This window comes from Monodelphis domestica, chromosome 1 (genome assembly GCF_027887165.1).
Source record: "Monodelphis domestica isolate mMonDom1 chromosome 1, mMonDom1.pri, whole genome shotgun sequence".
In the NCBI taxonomy this organism is placed as follows: Eukaryota; Metazoa; Chordata; class Mammalia; order Didelphimorphia; family Didelphidae; genus Monodelphis; species Monodelphis domestica.
Genome location: NC_077227.1, coordinates 699066040 through 699082187, shown reverse-complemented (window position 1 = coordinate 699082187; position 16148 = coordinate 699066040). Strand labels below are relative to the sequence as shown.

General features: G+C 41.9%; 1 protein-coding gene across 1 annotated transcript in view; it reads left to right on the top strand.

The window, feature by feature from the left end:
* Positions 1 to 5633: 5633 nt before the first annotated feature.
* Positions 5634 to 16148, top strand: part of CIBAR2 (CBY1 interacting BAR domain containing 2) — a 78371-nt gene continuing 67856 nt past the window's right edge. The window contains exon 1 of the mRNA XM_056818524.1: positions 5634 to 5970. Within this exon, the coding sequence (XP_056674502.1) occupies positions 5951 to 5970 (20 nt within the window). The 5' untranslated portion in view covers positions 5634 to 5950. The remainder of the gene's footprint in view (positions 5971 to 16148) is intronic.

Below are 16148 nucleotides of genomic sequence, written 5' to 3'. Positions count from 1 at the left end.
GTTCCCTTCCCTATTTTCCCCTCTAGTTTCTGGAGAGAGATGGGGAGATTTTGACCCAAGCAAATTATCCCAATTCCACATGGCTTTTTCTCCTCCCTTGCTAGGGCAGGGATTATGCTATAAGGTTAGAAAACATTGTTAGTAATCATAAATGACCAACAATTACTGATATTATGGAAAGTCACCGAAATTCTTAACTCTGGGACAATTTCTGGTTAAAGGGCGGAAGTGGGGCTTCCTAAGTGACAAGATACCATTGTGTCTAATAGTCATTGACTTTCTCTTTTCCACTTTCTCTAGAGTAAAGACCGGAAAATTCTCTTTATCCAGGAAAACCATCATTAAATACATTCAGAAAACAAACTGAGATGAGCAGAGAAACACTTAAGAGTTAACAATGTTGCTACTTTGACTAGAACTATAGATCAAGAGACAAAAACGCGAATGAGAGTAGAGGGGTGGGCAGAGCCCAGTCACTCCCTCCAGAAGTCTCTTAATGAGCCAAGGGATGGAACAGGAAAACCAAAGGGTGCCAGCCGCTGCCAGGCCTGGGGTCAGCCTTCTTTGATGGCATCCTTCATTTGCTGCAGCTATTACTGCAGTGGCTACTCTCTGGCACTCTCAGCACTGCAGCTGAAAGCTCCTCTCTAATTCTGAGCCTGGGAAAGCTTCCTCTAGTCCAGGGCTGGGCAAAGGCTGCAAATTGCAGGGTCTTTAGTGCCTTTGCTCCCTCTTCCCCCAAGGCAACCCATTTAAGACTTCTCTGAATGACTGTGACACCTGAATTGAGCCTGAAGGACGAAGAAATGTTGAGAGGGCAGAGACTCTGTAGCTGGAAGATTGGGGGATGGAGGGGAGAGTTGGCGACTGCAGAGGGAGACAAAATGAAACTTAAAAGTCCAATGCATATAAATAGAGGGAATGTGAAATTAGCTAGAGAAAAAAGTAAATTGGAACCAAACTATGGAAGGCCTTGAAGGTCAAACTAAAGACTATTTACTTTATCCTTTTAAGTAATTGGGAGAAATGGATGGTTTTTGACTGAGAGAATGCCAAAGTCAGACTTTTGAGACTTGCCATTGGAAAATTTTTGACAGGTACATGAAGGAAAAGAGATTAAAGGCAGAAAGTCCAGAGAGGCTATTAAAATACTACAGTTAAGCAATGACAGGGGCCTGAACTATAGTTCTGGACCTTGGATACACACAGAAGGACTTTGTGGTTGAAGTTCCTTGTTGGAAACAGTTATATGCAGGATGTCCCAAAACTCTTAGTGCAATTGTAAGGCTCAACAGCTTGTTTTAAATTTGTTAACTTGTTTTTATCTATAGTTCATGTATACATAGTATGTTTATAGTTTATTTATATTTATGGTTTATTTATTTAAATAGTTTATAAATAATTTAATATGAATAAATATAATTTATTTGTCTAATTATTTACAGATTATTTATTATTATATAAAATAAAATAAAAATTAATATAAATAAATAATATAAATAAATAATTTAAATAAATAATTTAAAATATATGGTATACTTATATTTATAGTTGATTTATTTAAGGGTTTTTTTTAACCCTCATATTCTGTCTTAGTAACAACTCTAAGACAGGAAGGCAAGGGCTAGGGAAATGAGGTTAAGTAGCTTGCCCAGAATCACACAGCTGGAAGTATTAAGTCAAATTTGAAATCAGACTTCAGACCTGGAGCTCTATCTACCGTGCCATAACTTTAATTTTGTTTAAATAGTTTATTGACATTAATTGTGCATATAGATATAATAGTATATGCATGGTTTATTTAAATAATTTAGATTTATTTGACAGTTTAAGTTTTAAACTTCAATAGCTTAAATTGCACCAAGACTTTTGGGACACTGTTTAATAAACTTATCCAGAATCCAATCAATTAGAAAGTTGGCATAACTGGAATTTGTCCATGGGTGGAGCCCAGAGTCTTGTTTAGAACGGCTGTTATGTTTATTAAATGCCTACTGTGTCCTGGGCACTGTATGAGTTGTTGGGGATACAGATAGGAAAGTGAGATAGTCTCTGCCCTCAACAACCTTACTTTCTTTTAAGGATGCTACATGTTTACAGATAAGTAAATAAAGAGATGGGCAGTTAGGTGGCAAAGGTGGGGCGGTGGATATAGAGAGCCAGGGTTGCAATTAGAAAGACTCATCTTCATGAATTCAAATCTGACCTCAGACATTTACTAGCTATATTGCCCTAGGCATGTTGCTTAACTTTGTTTGCCTCAGTTTCCTCATCTATAAAATGAGCTGGAGAAAGAAATGGTAAGCCACTCAGTATCTTTGCCAAGAAAACCCCAAAAGAAGACATAGAGCCAGACACAAATGAACAACAGCAATAAAAAGCTTATTAATTTAAAGCTTGATACTCACTTTACAAGAATTACCTTATTTTCCCTTATGACAATCTTATGAGGTAAGGGCTACTATTATCCCCATTCTACAGATAAGAAAAGTGAGGCAGGCACAGGTTAAGTAGCTTGTTCATGGCCATCTAGCTAGTATTTATGTCTAGATTTGAACTCAGATCTTCCTGATTCCAAGTTCATACTCTACTCACTGAGCCTCATAAACAAACATTTAGCTGTTACTCTTCTAAATGTAATCAATATGTTTGTTCAACAACTATGATGGAGAACTGGGATTCTTTCTAGTGAACTCTGACAAATATATCTTTAGTCCTGAATTCTTCGAGATCAGATCTGGGATCAGCATCAGATGGTTGGACATTGTCATCCCTGGGTCTAAAGCCAAACTCTGCCACTTCTTCCACCAATCCTATTCCTACCCAGTTCTTTAAAACTGAAACTTTGGAATTATAAGATATGTACAGCCTAAGATGTGGCTCTTAGGTGGCATGGATAGATATCTCTGAAATCTGGCTAATCTCCAAGGAAGACTTTCATTTCTGCTTTCTAAGGAGTAGGAGAAAGGCTGTAGCTGGAAATTTGATCCTTCCCTTACTGAACTCCCAAATGGCCATCAGGTTAGAATTATATCTTTGTTGCTGTTTAGTCATTTCAGTCATGTCTGACTCTCCCTAATCCATTTGGAGTTTTCTTGGCAAAGATACTGGATCCTTCTGCAGCTCATTTGACAGATAAGGAAACTGAGGCAGACAGGGTAAAATGACTTATCTGGTGTCATACAGTTAGTAAACGTCTGATGATGGATCTGAACTCAGAAAGATGAGTCTTCCTGACTCCAGCTCTCTATCAAACTGCACCACCTAGCTACTAAATTCTTAGCAGTTAAAGTCAGGTTGATTCTTTTCCATATTTTTCTTCCTTTCTATTCCTGTTGCCAACATCTGGTGATCCCTCCCTCCAACTCCTAGATTATTTACTGTCTGTGAAAATCTTTGGAATTTAACCACTGAGTGGTATAACAATTGAATTCTTTGGAGGGCGTATTTCTTAATTTTTAGAATAATTTATTAATAGAGGCTCAAAAAAATGTAAACTAGCCAGTGGACTTCCTCCACAGTACAAACAGAACTTGAAGCTGGGCAGACAGCCACTGGACCAAATGAAATCAACTGAGAAAGAGAATGAGAGCAAGATCAGAAGACAGGAAAAAAAAAAAGAGAGCCCAATATATACGCCCTTGTGATATTATCTCTCAGTCCTTCCCCTGGAGATCTCTGATTTGTAAATAGTCACAGAGGAAGTATAGGTAAGAGACCTTAACCCCTTCTACATTACTACATCACAGGAAGAGGTGGGTCTTAAGGGTGCCAAAAGCCTCCCCCCCCCTCCCCAGTGGCTAAGTCACTGTAGTCCAAAATGGTAGCTTGAGAGGCAGCTAGGTGGCTCAGTGGATTGAGAGCTAAGCCTAGAGATGAGGGTCCTGAGTTCAAATTTGACCTCAGACACGTCCTAGATGTGTGACCCTGGGCAAGTCATTTAACCCCATTGCCTAGTCCTTTACCACTCTTCTGCCTTGGAATTAATGCATAGTATGGATTCCAAGATGGAAGGTAAGGATTTTTTTTTAATGGTAGCTTAAACTTGCTGATTTCATTATTCAATCTCTCTGAGTGGGTCAGGTGGATGCTCAATTCTGCCCTAATCCTGTTATTCTTACCAAAAGAAGGAAGCTCCAACTCACTTTCATAGTCTGGGAAGAAATTGTTTTAGCCTTTAAATCATACTGTTTTTCTAGGGAGGGCCAAAGAGAAAATTATTTCCACAGTGACTTATATTCTTTAAAAAAACAAATCCTTACTTTCATTCTAGAGCAGAAGTTTGGGAAGGGCAAGGTGATCGGGGTGAAGTGACTTACCCAGAATCATATAGCGAGGAAATATCTAAGGTCAACTTTGAACTCAGGACCTCACATTTCCAGGTTTGACCTACTCAGCTTCCCCTTGTCCTTCATTTTCAAACCAATGACTGCACTGGGTGACTTGGGCGTGAATTTGATTTAAGTGAGGCAGAGATGCACAAAGGCATCAGTCTCATTCTCTCTTCACTCACTCATCAGTCTCTTCCAGAGTCACCAGTGTCCAATCGTAAGACAAAAGTCAGGATGACTGATGATGGCCCAGGATGCAATGGGTGACCTTGGTGTCTTCCATGTCTGACCAAGTTCCATAGTGCTTGCTTCAGCCACCTCCATGGCTATTGGAACAAATTGTTCTCATTGGACTCTTTTGCTGTGGGATATCTTCACATTCTTGGGGTAGACATCCCCCTAACTCACCTTCAGATCTGAGAACTTTTTGTTCCCCTCAGCTTGATTTAGCCTGTATGGAGTGAAAATCAATGTATTATTCACAATGTATTTTAAGATCAATATCCCTGTAGAGGGTCAGATTGTTTGGCTTAATTAGATACAGTTTTGCTCTTCCCAGTTTTTTATATAGGCTTTTAATTGGTCCTCTACTGCACAGATGGAGGACATTGAGTTGGTTTCTTTTAACTGGGGAATTCATTTGTATCTTTGTGTCTCTGACTGGAGAGCAATGTCCCCATCTATTGCACAAAAGAAATAAAGTTAGTCTGTCTTATCCTATATTGGTCTCTGATTATTTGAGTGATCAAAGGGGGAGCATCTTGCTATATCAAGACCCCCCCACAACATTTCCACTCCCCACAAGCCCATCTGCCAAGAGTTTTATTGGGGTGTTGCCACAGAGCCTGCTACAGCTTCTTAGACCCATAGTAGAGAGCCCAGTGACAGGTGGACCCCAAAGGTGGATGAACAGCCCTGAAAAAGTCTGGTTCTAATCCTCCCTGAACACCCCGTACACCTCAGAGATCTTCCCAACTCCACGCCCAGGTGCAGCCCATTGCTTGGGGGTAATTCTTTAATAAACACATGTTGTTAGCAACATCTTTGCACAGGAGTTGGCACCCTTACTGGGCTGCCATGAATATCAGACTCTGAAAATAAGCAAATCCTTTGACGATCATTAATTGAGATACTCCCATTGTCCCTTTCTAGGTCTGAGAAAACTCCCCCTGAGTAGGTACCATCTACGGCCTCCTCCAGCCGCTGCTCCTTCCCCCTGCCTCTGTGGGCTCCCCTTCCTCCTCAGTTCCACAAGAATCTAAGTCTGTAAATATCTGTCTTTTTTTTTTTTTCAGGTGAAGCTAAAGGCCACCTTAATCCTCTGGGAGAAAAGTCAGGAGGCCCAGTGATCTCAGAGGCAGACTGGATAAAGACCCAGCAAGGCTGGCCTTGATGCTCTGCTCCGTTACTGGGGCAACCAAGCTGCCTGACTCCTCCCCTAGCCCAGTGCTGTTGGTGGCATTGCCCTAGCAACAGCCCAGAGCTTTACCTCAGCCAGGTAATAACAACTGCGCCTCATCTGACTCTCTTTCCGTACTGCCTAGAGGATTCCGACTTATTTATTTCAAACCAAGTCCTCATTGTTGCTTCCGAAGCAGACCTGGCTCCTTCCGGTCGTCATGAACATTGTCCTGTCCAGGTGAGTGGTTGCACTATGAGCTCAGGCTCTTCTGTGAGTCCAGCCTTTGTCTCTGGCATTCTGGATCTCCCCATCTTTGAAATTTTCCCATATAAAAGGAGAGGAAGGAAAAGGCCATGGGATGGCTAATGTCTGGGTTTCTGCCTCCCGGACTCCTAGACCAGTTACAAAATCTGAGCCTTAGTTTCCCTATCTGTAAACTAGGGATAACAAGCCCTGATTAATACTGCTTGTCTCCCAGGATTACCCTGCTGAAAGCATTTTGTGAACCTTTAAATATTACATAAATGTGAATTCTTACTAGATTTGCCTCAAAGGAGACTCAGATTTTAGAATTAATGTGTTCATAGTCATAAGATCAATAGTATTTAGCTAGAAAGGACCTTAGGCTTCATCTAATCCAATGAGTCTCAAACTTTTTGGTCTCAGGATCCCTTTCCACTCTTAAAAATAATTGAACATTTACGTTTATGGGTTATAGCTATCAATATTTACTGTATTAAAAATTAAAATGTCTTAAAATTATTAAGAAAATAATTTTGACTTCTCAGATCCCTCAAAAGGGTCTCAGGGGACCTAGTTTACACTTTGAGAACCACCAGTCTAATCCAGTCCCCCTCTCCTTTTTTTTACAAAGGAGGTAGCTGAGGTAAAGAGAAATGATATGACTTTTCCAAGACACGGTGGATAATAAGAGATAGAGCCTGCTCTGGACTTGTTTCCCAGTCTATGAAATGAATAAATTCAATTGTATCATCTCCAAGGTTCATCCTAGTTCTAAAATAAGGTTTTATGAATCGAAACCTTGGAGAATACCACGATTTCTTTCTTTGCCCAAGATCTGACTCTTCCCTACGACTCTAATCTTAACCTCCCACTATTTGCCTATGAAGACTTTCGCTCCATCCACAACTTCCTCACTCTTCCCTAAATACATCATATATGTTGTTACTTCGGCCACATCCAACTCTCCATGACCCCATTTGGGGTTTTCTTGGCAAGGGTACTGGAATGGCTTGTCAATTCCTTTTCTAGCTCATTTTACAGATGAAGAAACTGAGGTAAACAGGGAAGACTGAAGCAAAGGCAAAGCGATTGGGGTTAAGTGACTTGCTCAGAGTCACCTAGCTAGTAAGTGTCTGAGGCCAGATCTGAACTCACAAAGATGAGTCTTCCTGTCTCTAGGATGGGCACTCTTTCCAATGTGCCCCAGAGCTGCCCCTGTCATGAGTATCCTTGGGCTCCCACCAACCTTCTCCATTCTTCTCTCTCCTAACCCTTTATCCTAATCCAATTATGTCTTCAAAGTCCAATTCAAGTGTCAGCTCCTCCTTGAAGCCTTCTCTGATGGCTTCCACTCTGCGATCCCAGGTACTTTTAAGTCCACTGTCTCTGACTCTCATTTGTCAGTGAGCCTAAGTTGTTCGTGTTAATACTCATCTCTTGGTATCTATGCATGGCTTCACTAGCTAAAAAGGGAGAAACTGATTGGAGCCAGAAAATGTGGGTTTGAATGCCAGGTCTGCCAATCTCAACTTTGGGCCTTTCCAATTTATGAAATGAGAATGTTGGGTGGGCCAGATGGACCTCCAGAGTCCCTTTCAGCTCTAGCTCTGATGCTATGATGTAGAAAGTAAGGGAGTTAGAACAAATGAAATCTATGGGCTAATTCCCATGGTGCTCTGAGGCGAACATATGGTAAGAGACCAATAAACGTTTGTCAGCTGTGGGGTCCCATAGGGAATCCAGTCAGTGGCAACATCGCCCCCTTCAAACACACATCAGATCTCATATTGTACCTCTATGCATTTATCTTTATCATTACATGTTATCCTTATTAGACTAGAAACTCCATGAAGGTAGGAATGGAGTCTTTTGTAAACTCTGTATCACCCCCCCTCCTCCACAAAGCTAGCACAGTACTTTGCCCACAATAGGTGCTTGAGAAATAACTGTTGAGCTGGGGGGGGGGGGGGGGAACAGAAAATGATCTTTGTCCCCAATGAATAATATTTTGAAATGACCAAATAAAATATTGTTTAAAAAAAGAAATAACTGTTGAATCAATGAATTAATGAAAATATGAAGGAAAAGGCAGAATGGTACGGAAGAAATAAAGAACCAGGAGATTGGGTCCCTCTCTATTACTAACTAGCTGACCTTGGGTAAAGCATTTCCCCACTTTGGGTCTTAGCTTGCTTTCCTGTGACATGCCAGGATTGGATGAGATGAACGTCTTGCTTCCAACCTTCTCTTGATCAAGAAGGAAGTCTCCTCTAAAACAATAAATAGGGGGCAGCTAGGTAACACAGTGGATTGAGAGCTAGGCTTGGAAAAGGAGGTCCTGGGTTCAAATGTGGCCTCAGACACTTCCCAGATATGTGACCCTGGGCAAGTCACTTAATCCCCATTGTCTAGCCCTTACCATTCTTCTGCCTTGGAACCAATACACATATTGATTCAAAGATAGAAGGTAAGTATTTAAAATAAATAAAACAATAGAGGGGGCAGTTGGTAGCACAGTGGGTAGAGCACCAGGCCTGGAGTCAAGAGGAACTGGGTTCAAATTTGACTTCAGACACTTCCTAGTTGTGTGACCCTGGGCAAGTCATTTTACCACAATTGCCTAGCCCTTATTGCTCTTCGCCTTGGATACTTAGTATGGATACTAAGAAGATAGGAGTTAAAACAAAACAAAACACTTGTTACATTTGTATGTAGCTTTATGGTAATAAAATGTTTCACATATATTATTTCATCTGACCTCAATGACAGCTCCTGGTAAGATGAGCAGGGCAGGGGCTATTCTCCCCATTTTCCAGATGATTTAGTAAGAGGCAGACCAAAGGCTCTTCTGAATGCTAACCACTTGAGGAAGCCCTTTCTAGGGTGACTCTGCTTAAGAAAGTAGAATTCTGGATTGACAATCAGAAGACCCAGATTCAAATCTTGCCTTTGCTATGCATTAGTTTTGTGACCTTTGGAGAGTCTCTTCCTCCTGAACCTCAGTTTACCTAAAATCAGGGGGATAAACTGAATGACCTCCAGGACCCTTCCAGCTTCAAAAATGTATATATAACTTTAGCTCTGTGTCCTTTAAGTCTAAATCATTTGGATGCATTGTTTTCTGTAGCTTTCTGAGAAGAACAAAAGACTTCCAGTTATAAATTATGCCCAATGATTATTCAAAGGGAACCTACGGGAAGATTTAGCATTCTAAGTGATAAATGCAAATAACTTTCCTTCTCCAAAGCAACTTCAGGCCCTAGAGAAAAGCTGGAGAAATGGAAGCCTCAGCAGGGGGCACTATTACTATTCAGAATTATACATTTCAATTTCCAAAAAGTGAATAAATAATGTTTTACTGCAAGGTTCAGTGAAAGCTAGCTATTACTCTTGGGGAAAGTGGTCACTTGAACCATACACAGAATCCATATAAGCAACTCTCCAGTACTGACAGGATGCAGTAAAAAGAAATCTACCCTGGGCTTTAGTCCAAGGTTGACTATTTTCTCTCTGTATGACCTTGGGTAAGTCACTTCCCTCTCTGAGGCTCAGTTCCTTCATCGCTATTTTGAGAGGGGTAGGGATGACTTATATTACTCTTGGCTCTAAATCCTACAGTTGTGATTAAGAGGGTGGTACATGAACTTGAAAGGAATGAATGAAAGGACCAGGAATTTAATCCTGATTTTGCTGCGTACTTGCTGTGTGACCTTGGTCAAGTCAACAATTACTAATTGCCTACTATGTGCTAAGCGCTGTGTTAGGCAACAGGGATATAAAGAGGACAATGCCCTCAAGTCCTTGGCTTTAAGAAACTTCCTTTAAAAAAAACAAAAACAACCCTTACCTTATGGTTTAAATCAATAGTATTGATTTCAAAGCAGAAGAGTGTTATGGGATAGGCAACTGGGGCCAAATGACTTGCCCAGGGTTACATAGCGAGGAAGTGTCTGAGGCCACATTTAAACCCAGGATTTCTATTTCTAGGCTTAGCTCTCTAACCTCTAAGCCACCTAGTTGTCTCTCATCCATTTTATTTTATTTTTTAAACCATTACAGTCTGTCTTAGAATCAATAGTAAGGGGGGCAGCTGGGTAGCTCAGTGGATTGAGAGCCAGGCCTAGAGACGGGAGGTCCTAGGTTCAAATCTGGCCTCAGACACTTCCCAGCTGTGTGACCCTGGGCAAGTCATTTAACCCCCATTGCCTAGCCCTTACCACTCTTCTGCCTTGGAGCCAATACACAGTATTGACTCCAAGACAGGAGGTAAGGGTTAAAAAAAAAAAAGAATCAATAGTAAGTATGGTTTCCAAAGCAGAAGAGTGATAAGGAATCCTAGGGTGAAGGGACTTGTCCAAGTTCACACAGCTAGGAAGTATCTGAGGTCAAATTTGAACCCAGGACTTCCCTTTCCAAGCCTCTTTCTATTTACTGAGCCATCAAGCTGCCTCTACATCACCCCCTCCAAAGAGATAGAGGAGTAGTATGAGATAAGGATAATTAAGCAAGGTTTTGAATTCCAGACTAAGTAAAAAATTTGAATTTTACATAATAAGTAAAATGAATCTAAGAAGGACTTTGAGCAGAGAGACCCAACCAGAAAGATGTATAATTGCATTTTTTAAAGAGGGGGAAGGTAGGGCAGCTAGGTGCCTCTGGGGATTGAGAACCAGGCCTAAAGACAGGAGGTCCTGGTTTTAAAACTGGCCTCAGATACTTCCAAGCTGTGTGACCCTGGGCAAGTCACTTAACCCCCATTGCCTAGCCCTTACACTCTTCTGCCTTGGAACCAATATTTAGTATTGATTTTAAGACAGAAGGCAAGGGTTTAAAATAAAATAAAATGGATGAGAGGCAACTGGGTAGCCCAGAGGTTAGAGAGCTAATAAATCCTGGGTTCAAATATGGCCTTAGACCCACCCTTACTGTATGACCCTGAGTAAATCATTAAACTCCAATTGCCTCGCCCTTACCACTCTCCTGCCTTGGAACTGATCCTTGGATCAATTCGAAGATGGAAGTTGAGGAGTTAAAAAAGATCAGTTGGCAGCAGTCAAGCACACACCAGAGGATGGAAAAGTGTGGGGAAAGGAAGCCTTGTGAGGAGGCTGTTAAAATAACCCAGGCAGGTGGTGCTGAGGGCCTGTTTACTATGGTACGATGCTGGCAGCAGAGGGAGGAGAGAGGAAGGAATGGAGAGGAGGGAGATTGCAGAGACAGAGCCAACAGTACTGGGTCATTGCGAGGTGGTTTTACTGTGTGCCGGGCATTTGGGGGCAAAGGGCTGAGGATACAAATACAAGCAAGCTGAGCAGCTCCTGCCCTGTCCTCAAGAAGTTTACATTCTAATGGGGAGGCCAGAAGCCAGGGAGAGTGGAGTAGGGATTGCCATTCGAAGGGACCAGTTGGTCAATGAACATTTATTAAGCTCCTCCTGTGTGCCAGGCAATGTGCTAAGTGCTGGGAGGTACAAAAAGAGGCAAAAGACAATCCCTGCCCTCAAGGAGTTCCTAGACTAATGGGGGGAAACAACAAGCAAACAGATATGTACAAACAAGATTAATAGGAAATAATTAAAAGAAGGAAAGCACAAGAATTGTTTGGGGAAAGTTTGCTGTAGAAGATGGAATTTAAAGGAAGCCAGGGAAGCCAGTAGGTTGAGATGAGGAAGGAGAGCATTCTGGGCTTGGGGCATAGTTAAAGAAAATTGTCAGAGCTTGGGGCATCTAGGTGACCCAATGGATAGAGAGCCAAGCCTGAAGACTGAAGATCCTAGGTTCAAATCTGGCCTCAGACACTTCCTAGCAGTGTGTCCCTGGGCAAGTCACTTAACCCCAGTTGCTTAGCCCTTACCACTCTTCTCTCTTGGAACAGACACTATTGATTCTAAGACAGAAGGTAAAGGTCTAGAGGCAGCTAGGTAGTTCAGTAGATTGAAAGCCAGGCTTTGAAATGAGAAGTCCTGGGTTCAAATTTGACCTCTGATATTTTCATTCTATATAACCTTGGGCTAGTCACTTAACTCCAACTGCCTAGCCCTTACTACTCTTCTGTCTTGGAATCTATACTTAGTATTGATTCCAAAACAGAAGGTAAGAGAGAAAGAAAGAGGAAGGAAGAAAGAAGTAAAAGAAGGAAGGAAGGAAGGAAGGAAGGAAGGAAGGAAGGAAGGAAGGAAGGAAGGAAGGAAGGAAGGAAGGAAAGAGACAGTATGAGTCTAAAAAGAAGATGAAAAGAAAATATTTGGAATCAAGGGATGGAATGTCTTGTTTGTTGTGGAGGAGAGAAATTACAAGGCATGTAGCAAGACAAGAAGCTGGAGATTGATCAGCTGTCAATCAAAGGAAAATTCCATTTGGAATGTGACCAGGAAACAGTTAAAGGCAAAAGCCAACAGTGACTGATTTTCTGGGACTTGGCTGAAGGAAGAAGCTGGATTTATCTCTGGGACTTGGGATAATCAAGTTGGAGGTGGCCTGGCTGATTTGAAGGCAGAAGAAGAAGGACAATAGTCCATATATCTCTCTCTGACTGGCTCTGTTTCATGCTAGTGACTGAATTGCCATTTCTCTTAATATCCTCTAACCTAAGGCTCCCTGTAGAGAATAGGGAAATCCCACCCCTCTTACCTTCATCCTCCATCTTTCCTGTTTTACCCAAAAAACCCTTACTTGAGGTTAAAAAAAGATAAAGAGTAATTCCTCTGAAACATCATAGTTCACCCTGAGTGACTTAGAAGGAGGCTGAAGAAGAAGGGGGGAAGGGGAAACTGAAGGGAAGAAGAGGGGAGAAAGGGAGATTGGAAGAGGGAGGAAGGGAAGTATAAAAGGGAGGATGGTAAGCAAAGGAAGATAACTACCTGATCCATTAGTTATCATTTATCCATCAAATATACCCTCAAATATCATCTATTACATTGTCCAATAGGTTAATGTCTCCATTGAAGGGGACACATTGGGGAATGAGGTATAAGAAGAGTGGAAAGGTAGGAGGGGGTTAGGTTAAGAAGAGCTTTGGGTGCCAGAGGATTTTGTAGTTGATCCTGGAGGTGAAAAGGAGGCACTAGAGTTTCTTGAGTCAGGGGTGACGTGATCCATTCTACACTTTAATAAAAACCACTGATGATTGAATGGGGGACTGATTAGGATGGGGAGAGACTTGAAGCAGGCAGACTCCTCAGTGGATTGTTTCAATAATCTAGGTTTGAAGTGATGAGGGCCTACACTTGGGGGCTGGCAGTGTCCAAGGAAAGGAGCTGTATTCAAGAGCTCTTGTAGAGCTGAAATCAACAGACCTTGGCAATAGCTTGAACATGGTGAGGGAGAGCGAGTGAGAAGTTGAAGATAACACCTAGATTGTAATTTCAGGAGACTAGAAGGACAGTGTTATCTTTTTTTCCTAAACCCTTACCATCCATCTTAGAATCAATACTATGTATTGGTTCCAAGGAAGAATAGTGGTAAGGGCTAGGCAATGGGGGTCAAGTGACTTGTTCAGGGTCACACAGCTAGGAAGTGTCTAGGGCCAGATTTGAACCCAGGACCTCCCATCTCTAGGCCTGGCTCTCAATCCACTGAGCCACCCAGATGCCCCCAGTTATCTTCTATTGTAACAGGATAGGTAGGAGTTAGGGAGGGCTTAGGTGGAAAGATAGTAAGTTCTGTTTTGGACATACTGCATTTAAGCTATCTACCAGACATCCAGTGCAAGACATCTGAAGGGCCATCATGAGGAAATGGCCAGGAAGTAACATGGAAACTTGGATCCTGGCAAGATAAGATGAAAACTTATGCATTAAAGCTGTTGGACCCAGAAATGGAAACCAAGGTTCTGATGGGAGTGAGGTAACAATGAGGCAGAAAAGTGGCTAGACAACTGGGGTCAAGTGACTTGCCCAGGATCATACTAAAGTATATGAGGTCAGATTTGAACCCATATCTTCCTGTCTCAAGGCATGGCTTTATCCATGGGGCCACCTATCTGCCCCTAACACCAAGGTTTTAAGAATGGGAAATGAGGTGAATGGGGGGAGGTAAGGAGATAACACTGACAGATGTGAAAGGAAGGAATCTTTTGGGGGAGACAAGAGAGGCCCTTCTGTTTCAGATATGCTGATTCTGAGATGCTCCCCCAATAAATAGTGCCGGTAGGCAGCTGAAAATTTGGATATGCCACAGTAGTGGCCTGCCCTTCCAGCTAGATGTTTGAATTTGGGCACATGTTTTCTGCCCAAGATGTGATTGCCTGTCTCCCTGCCTGTAATCACTCCTTGATAAGGTGTCCATGAATGCCATCAGCCAGATTCTATGGCAACTGCTTCCAAATACATCAGCCTCAGAGGACTGGCCCAAGTTACATACCAACTACCTTCTTCCTTTTTGTTTTTTTTTTTAAACCTGTACCTTCTCTCTTAGTAGCAATTCTAAGACAAAAGAGTGGCAAAGGCTGGGAAATTGGGGTTAAGTGACTTGCCCAGGATAACACAGCTAGAAGTATCTGAGGTCAGATTTGAACCCAGGTCCTTCTGACTCCAGGCTTGGACCTCTCCACTGCAATCTAGTTGCCCCCACCAACTACATTATTCCATGTCACTTCAGGTAGACAACCCCCAAGTCTTTTGTCCTGAATATTGACTGAAGAGATTATGGGATTTGAGAGGTGGAAATGGCCTTAGAGTTCTTTTATTCGTTGTGCCCATACACTCAGCACTAGCATAGTACCTGTTTGTCTTGTCATCATATACCTTGTTCTCCTGGTTCTGTGCACTTCACTATGCATCCGTTCATAAAAGTCTTCCCAGGTTTCATAGTATCTCTCAGGGTTGGAAGCACATTCCATATATGATCTTAATTCAGTTGTTTCAGTCATATCTAACTCTTTGTGATCCCTCCTGGGGTTTTCTAGGGCAAAGATACTGGAGTGGTTTGCTATTTCCTTCTCCAGCTCATTTGACAGGAATCTGAGGGAAATAGACTTATCCAGGACCACATAGCCAGGAAGCATCTGAGGTTGGATTTGAACTCAAGTCTACCGAGTTCTACCCAGTGCTCTATCCACTGTGCAACCTAGCTGCCCCAATTAATTAGCAGCACTTATTAAACATTTAGGATGTGGCAGGCACTATAACACATATGATCAAAAAAGGAAGCTGGAACCAGGGTGTGAAGAGTTTTAAATACTAAAAAGAGGAACTTGTATTTTATCTTAGGTAATAGTCAGTCTCATTTGAGGGAAAAAGAAATGGAGATTCAGAGGAGAAGAAGTGACTTATCCAGGGTAACACAGCTAATAAGTGTTGGAGGCAGGATTTGAACCCCGTGCCTCCCATCTCTGTTCTTGGATAGTCATAAAGCTGAAGTGTAGCCTATAAACCTTTGGCTTTTCCAGGCTATTGTTTACTGTTCTCTCCTGTAGCTACTCTTGCGTTTAATTCTCCAAGTATTAAAGCATGTATTGGCTTAGTTTGGAGGGTCTTTTATGTCTTTCATGGAATTTTTCTCTTCATCTTATGCAAAAGATTAGCTGTACATAAGTTGCAATTATCTGCACGGTGGCTTGCTGTGAGCACTCCAGTGTCAGATAAACAAGGATCCTGTGAAACTGTTTCTTGTCGCCTTTGAATGTAGGATAAAAGTCCATTCTGCTAGCTCCTTGATTTTCCTCTCCAAGAATCTCAGAGCCATTTTTTAAAACCCTTAACTTCCACCTTAGAATCGCTACTATGAATTGGTTCCAAGGCAGAAGAGTGGTAAAGGCTAGGCAATGGGAGTTAAGTGACTTACCCAGGGTCACACAGCTAGGAAGTGTTCAGAGCCATTTTTCTATTTCTCTGCCCCTTCCTCCTGACTTCTGGTTTCATTTATAGCAGGAATACAATTCTGGTCCTCCAGTAGAATGAAAATTTGTTAATGAATTGGACATGGATCTCACGTTTAGAGTGCCAACAGCTAGTGGTATAATCTCAGTCATTAGGTGTTAGATGTAATCGTTTAAAAAAAATGGAATCCTTAGCTTCCATCTTGGAATCAATACTATGTAGTGGTTCCAAGGCAGAAGAGCAGTAAGGGGCTAGGCAATGGGGGTTAAGTGACTCACCCAGGGTCACACAGAAGAAGTGTTTGAGGCCAAATTTGAACCCTGAAGACCTGGTTTTCCATCCTCTGAGCCAGCTA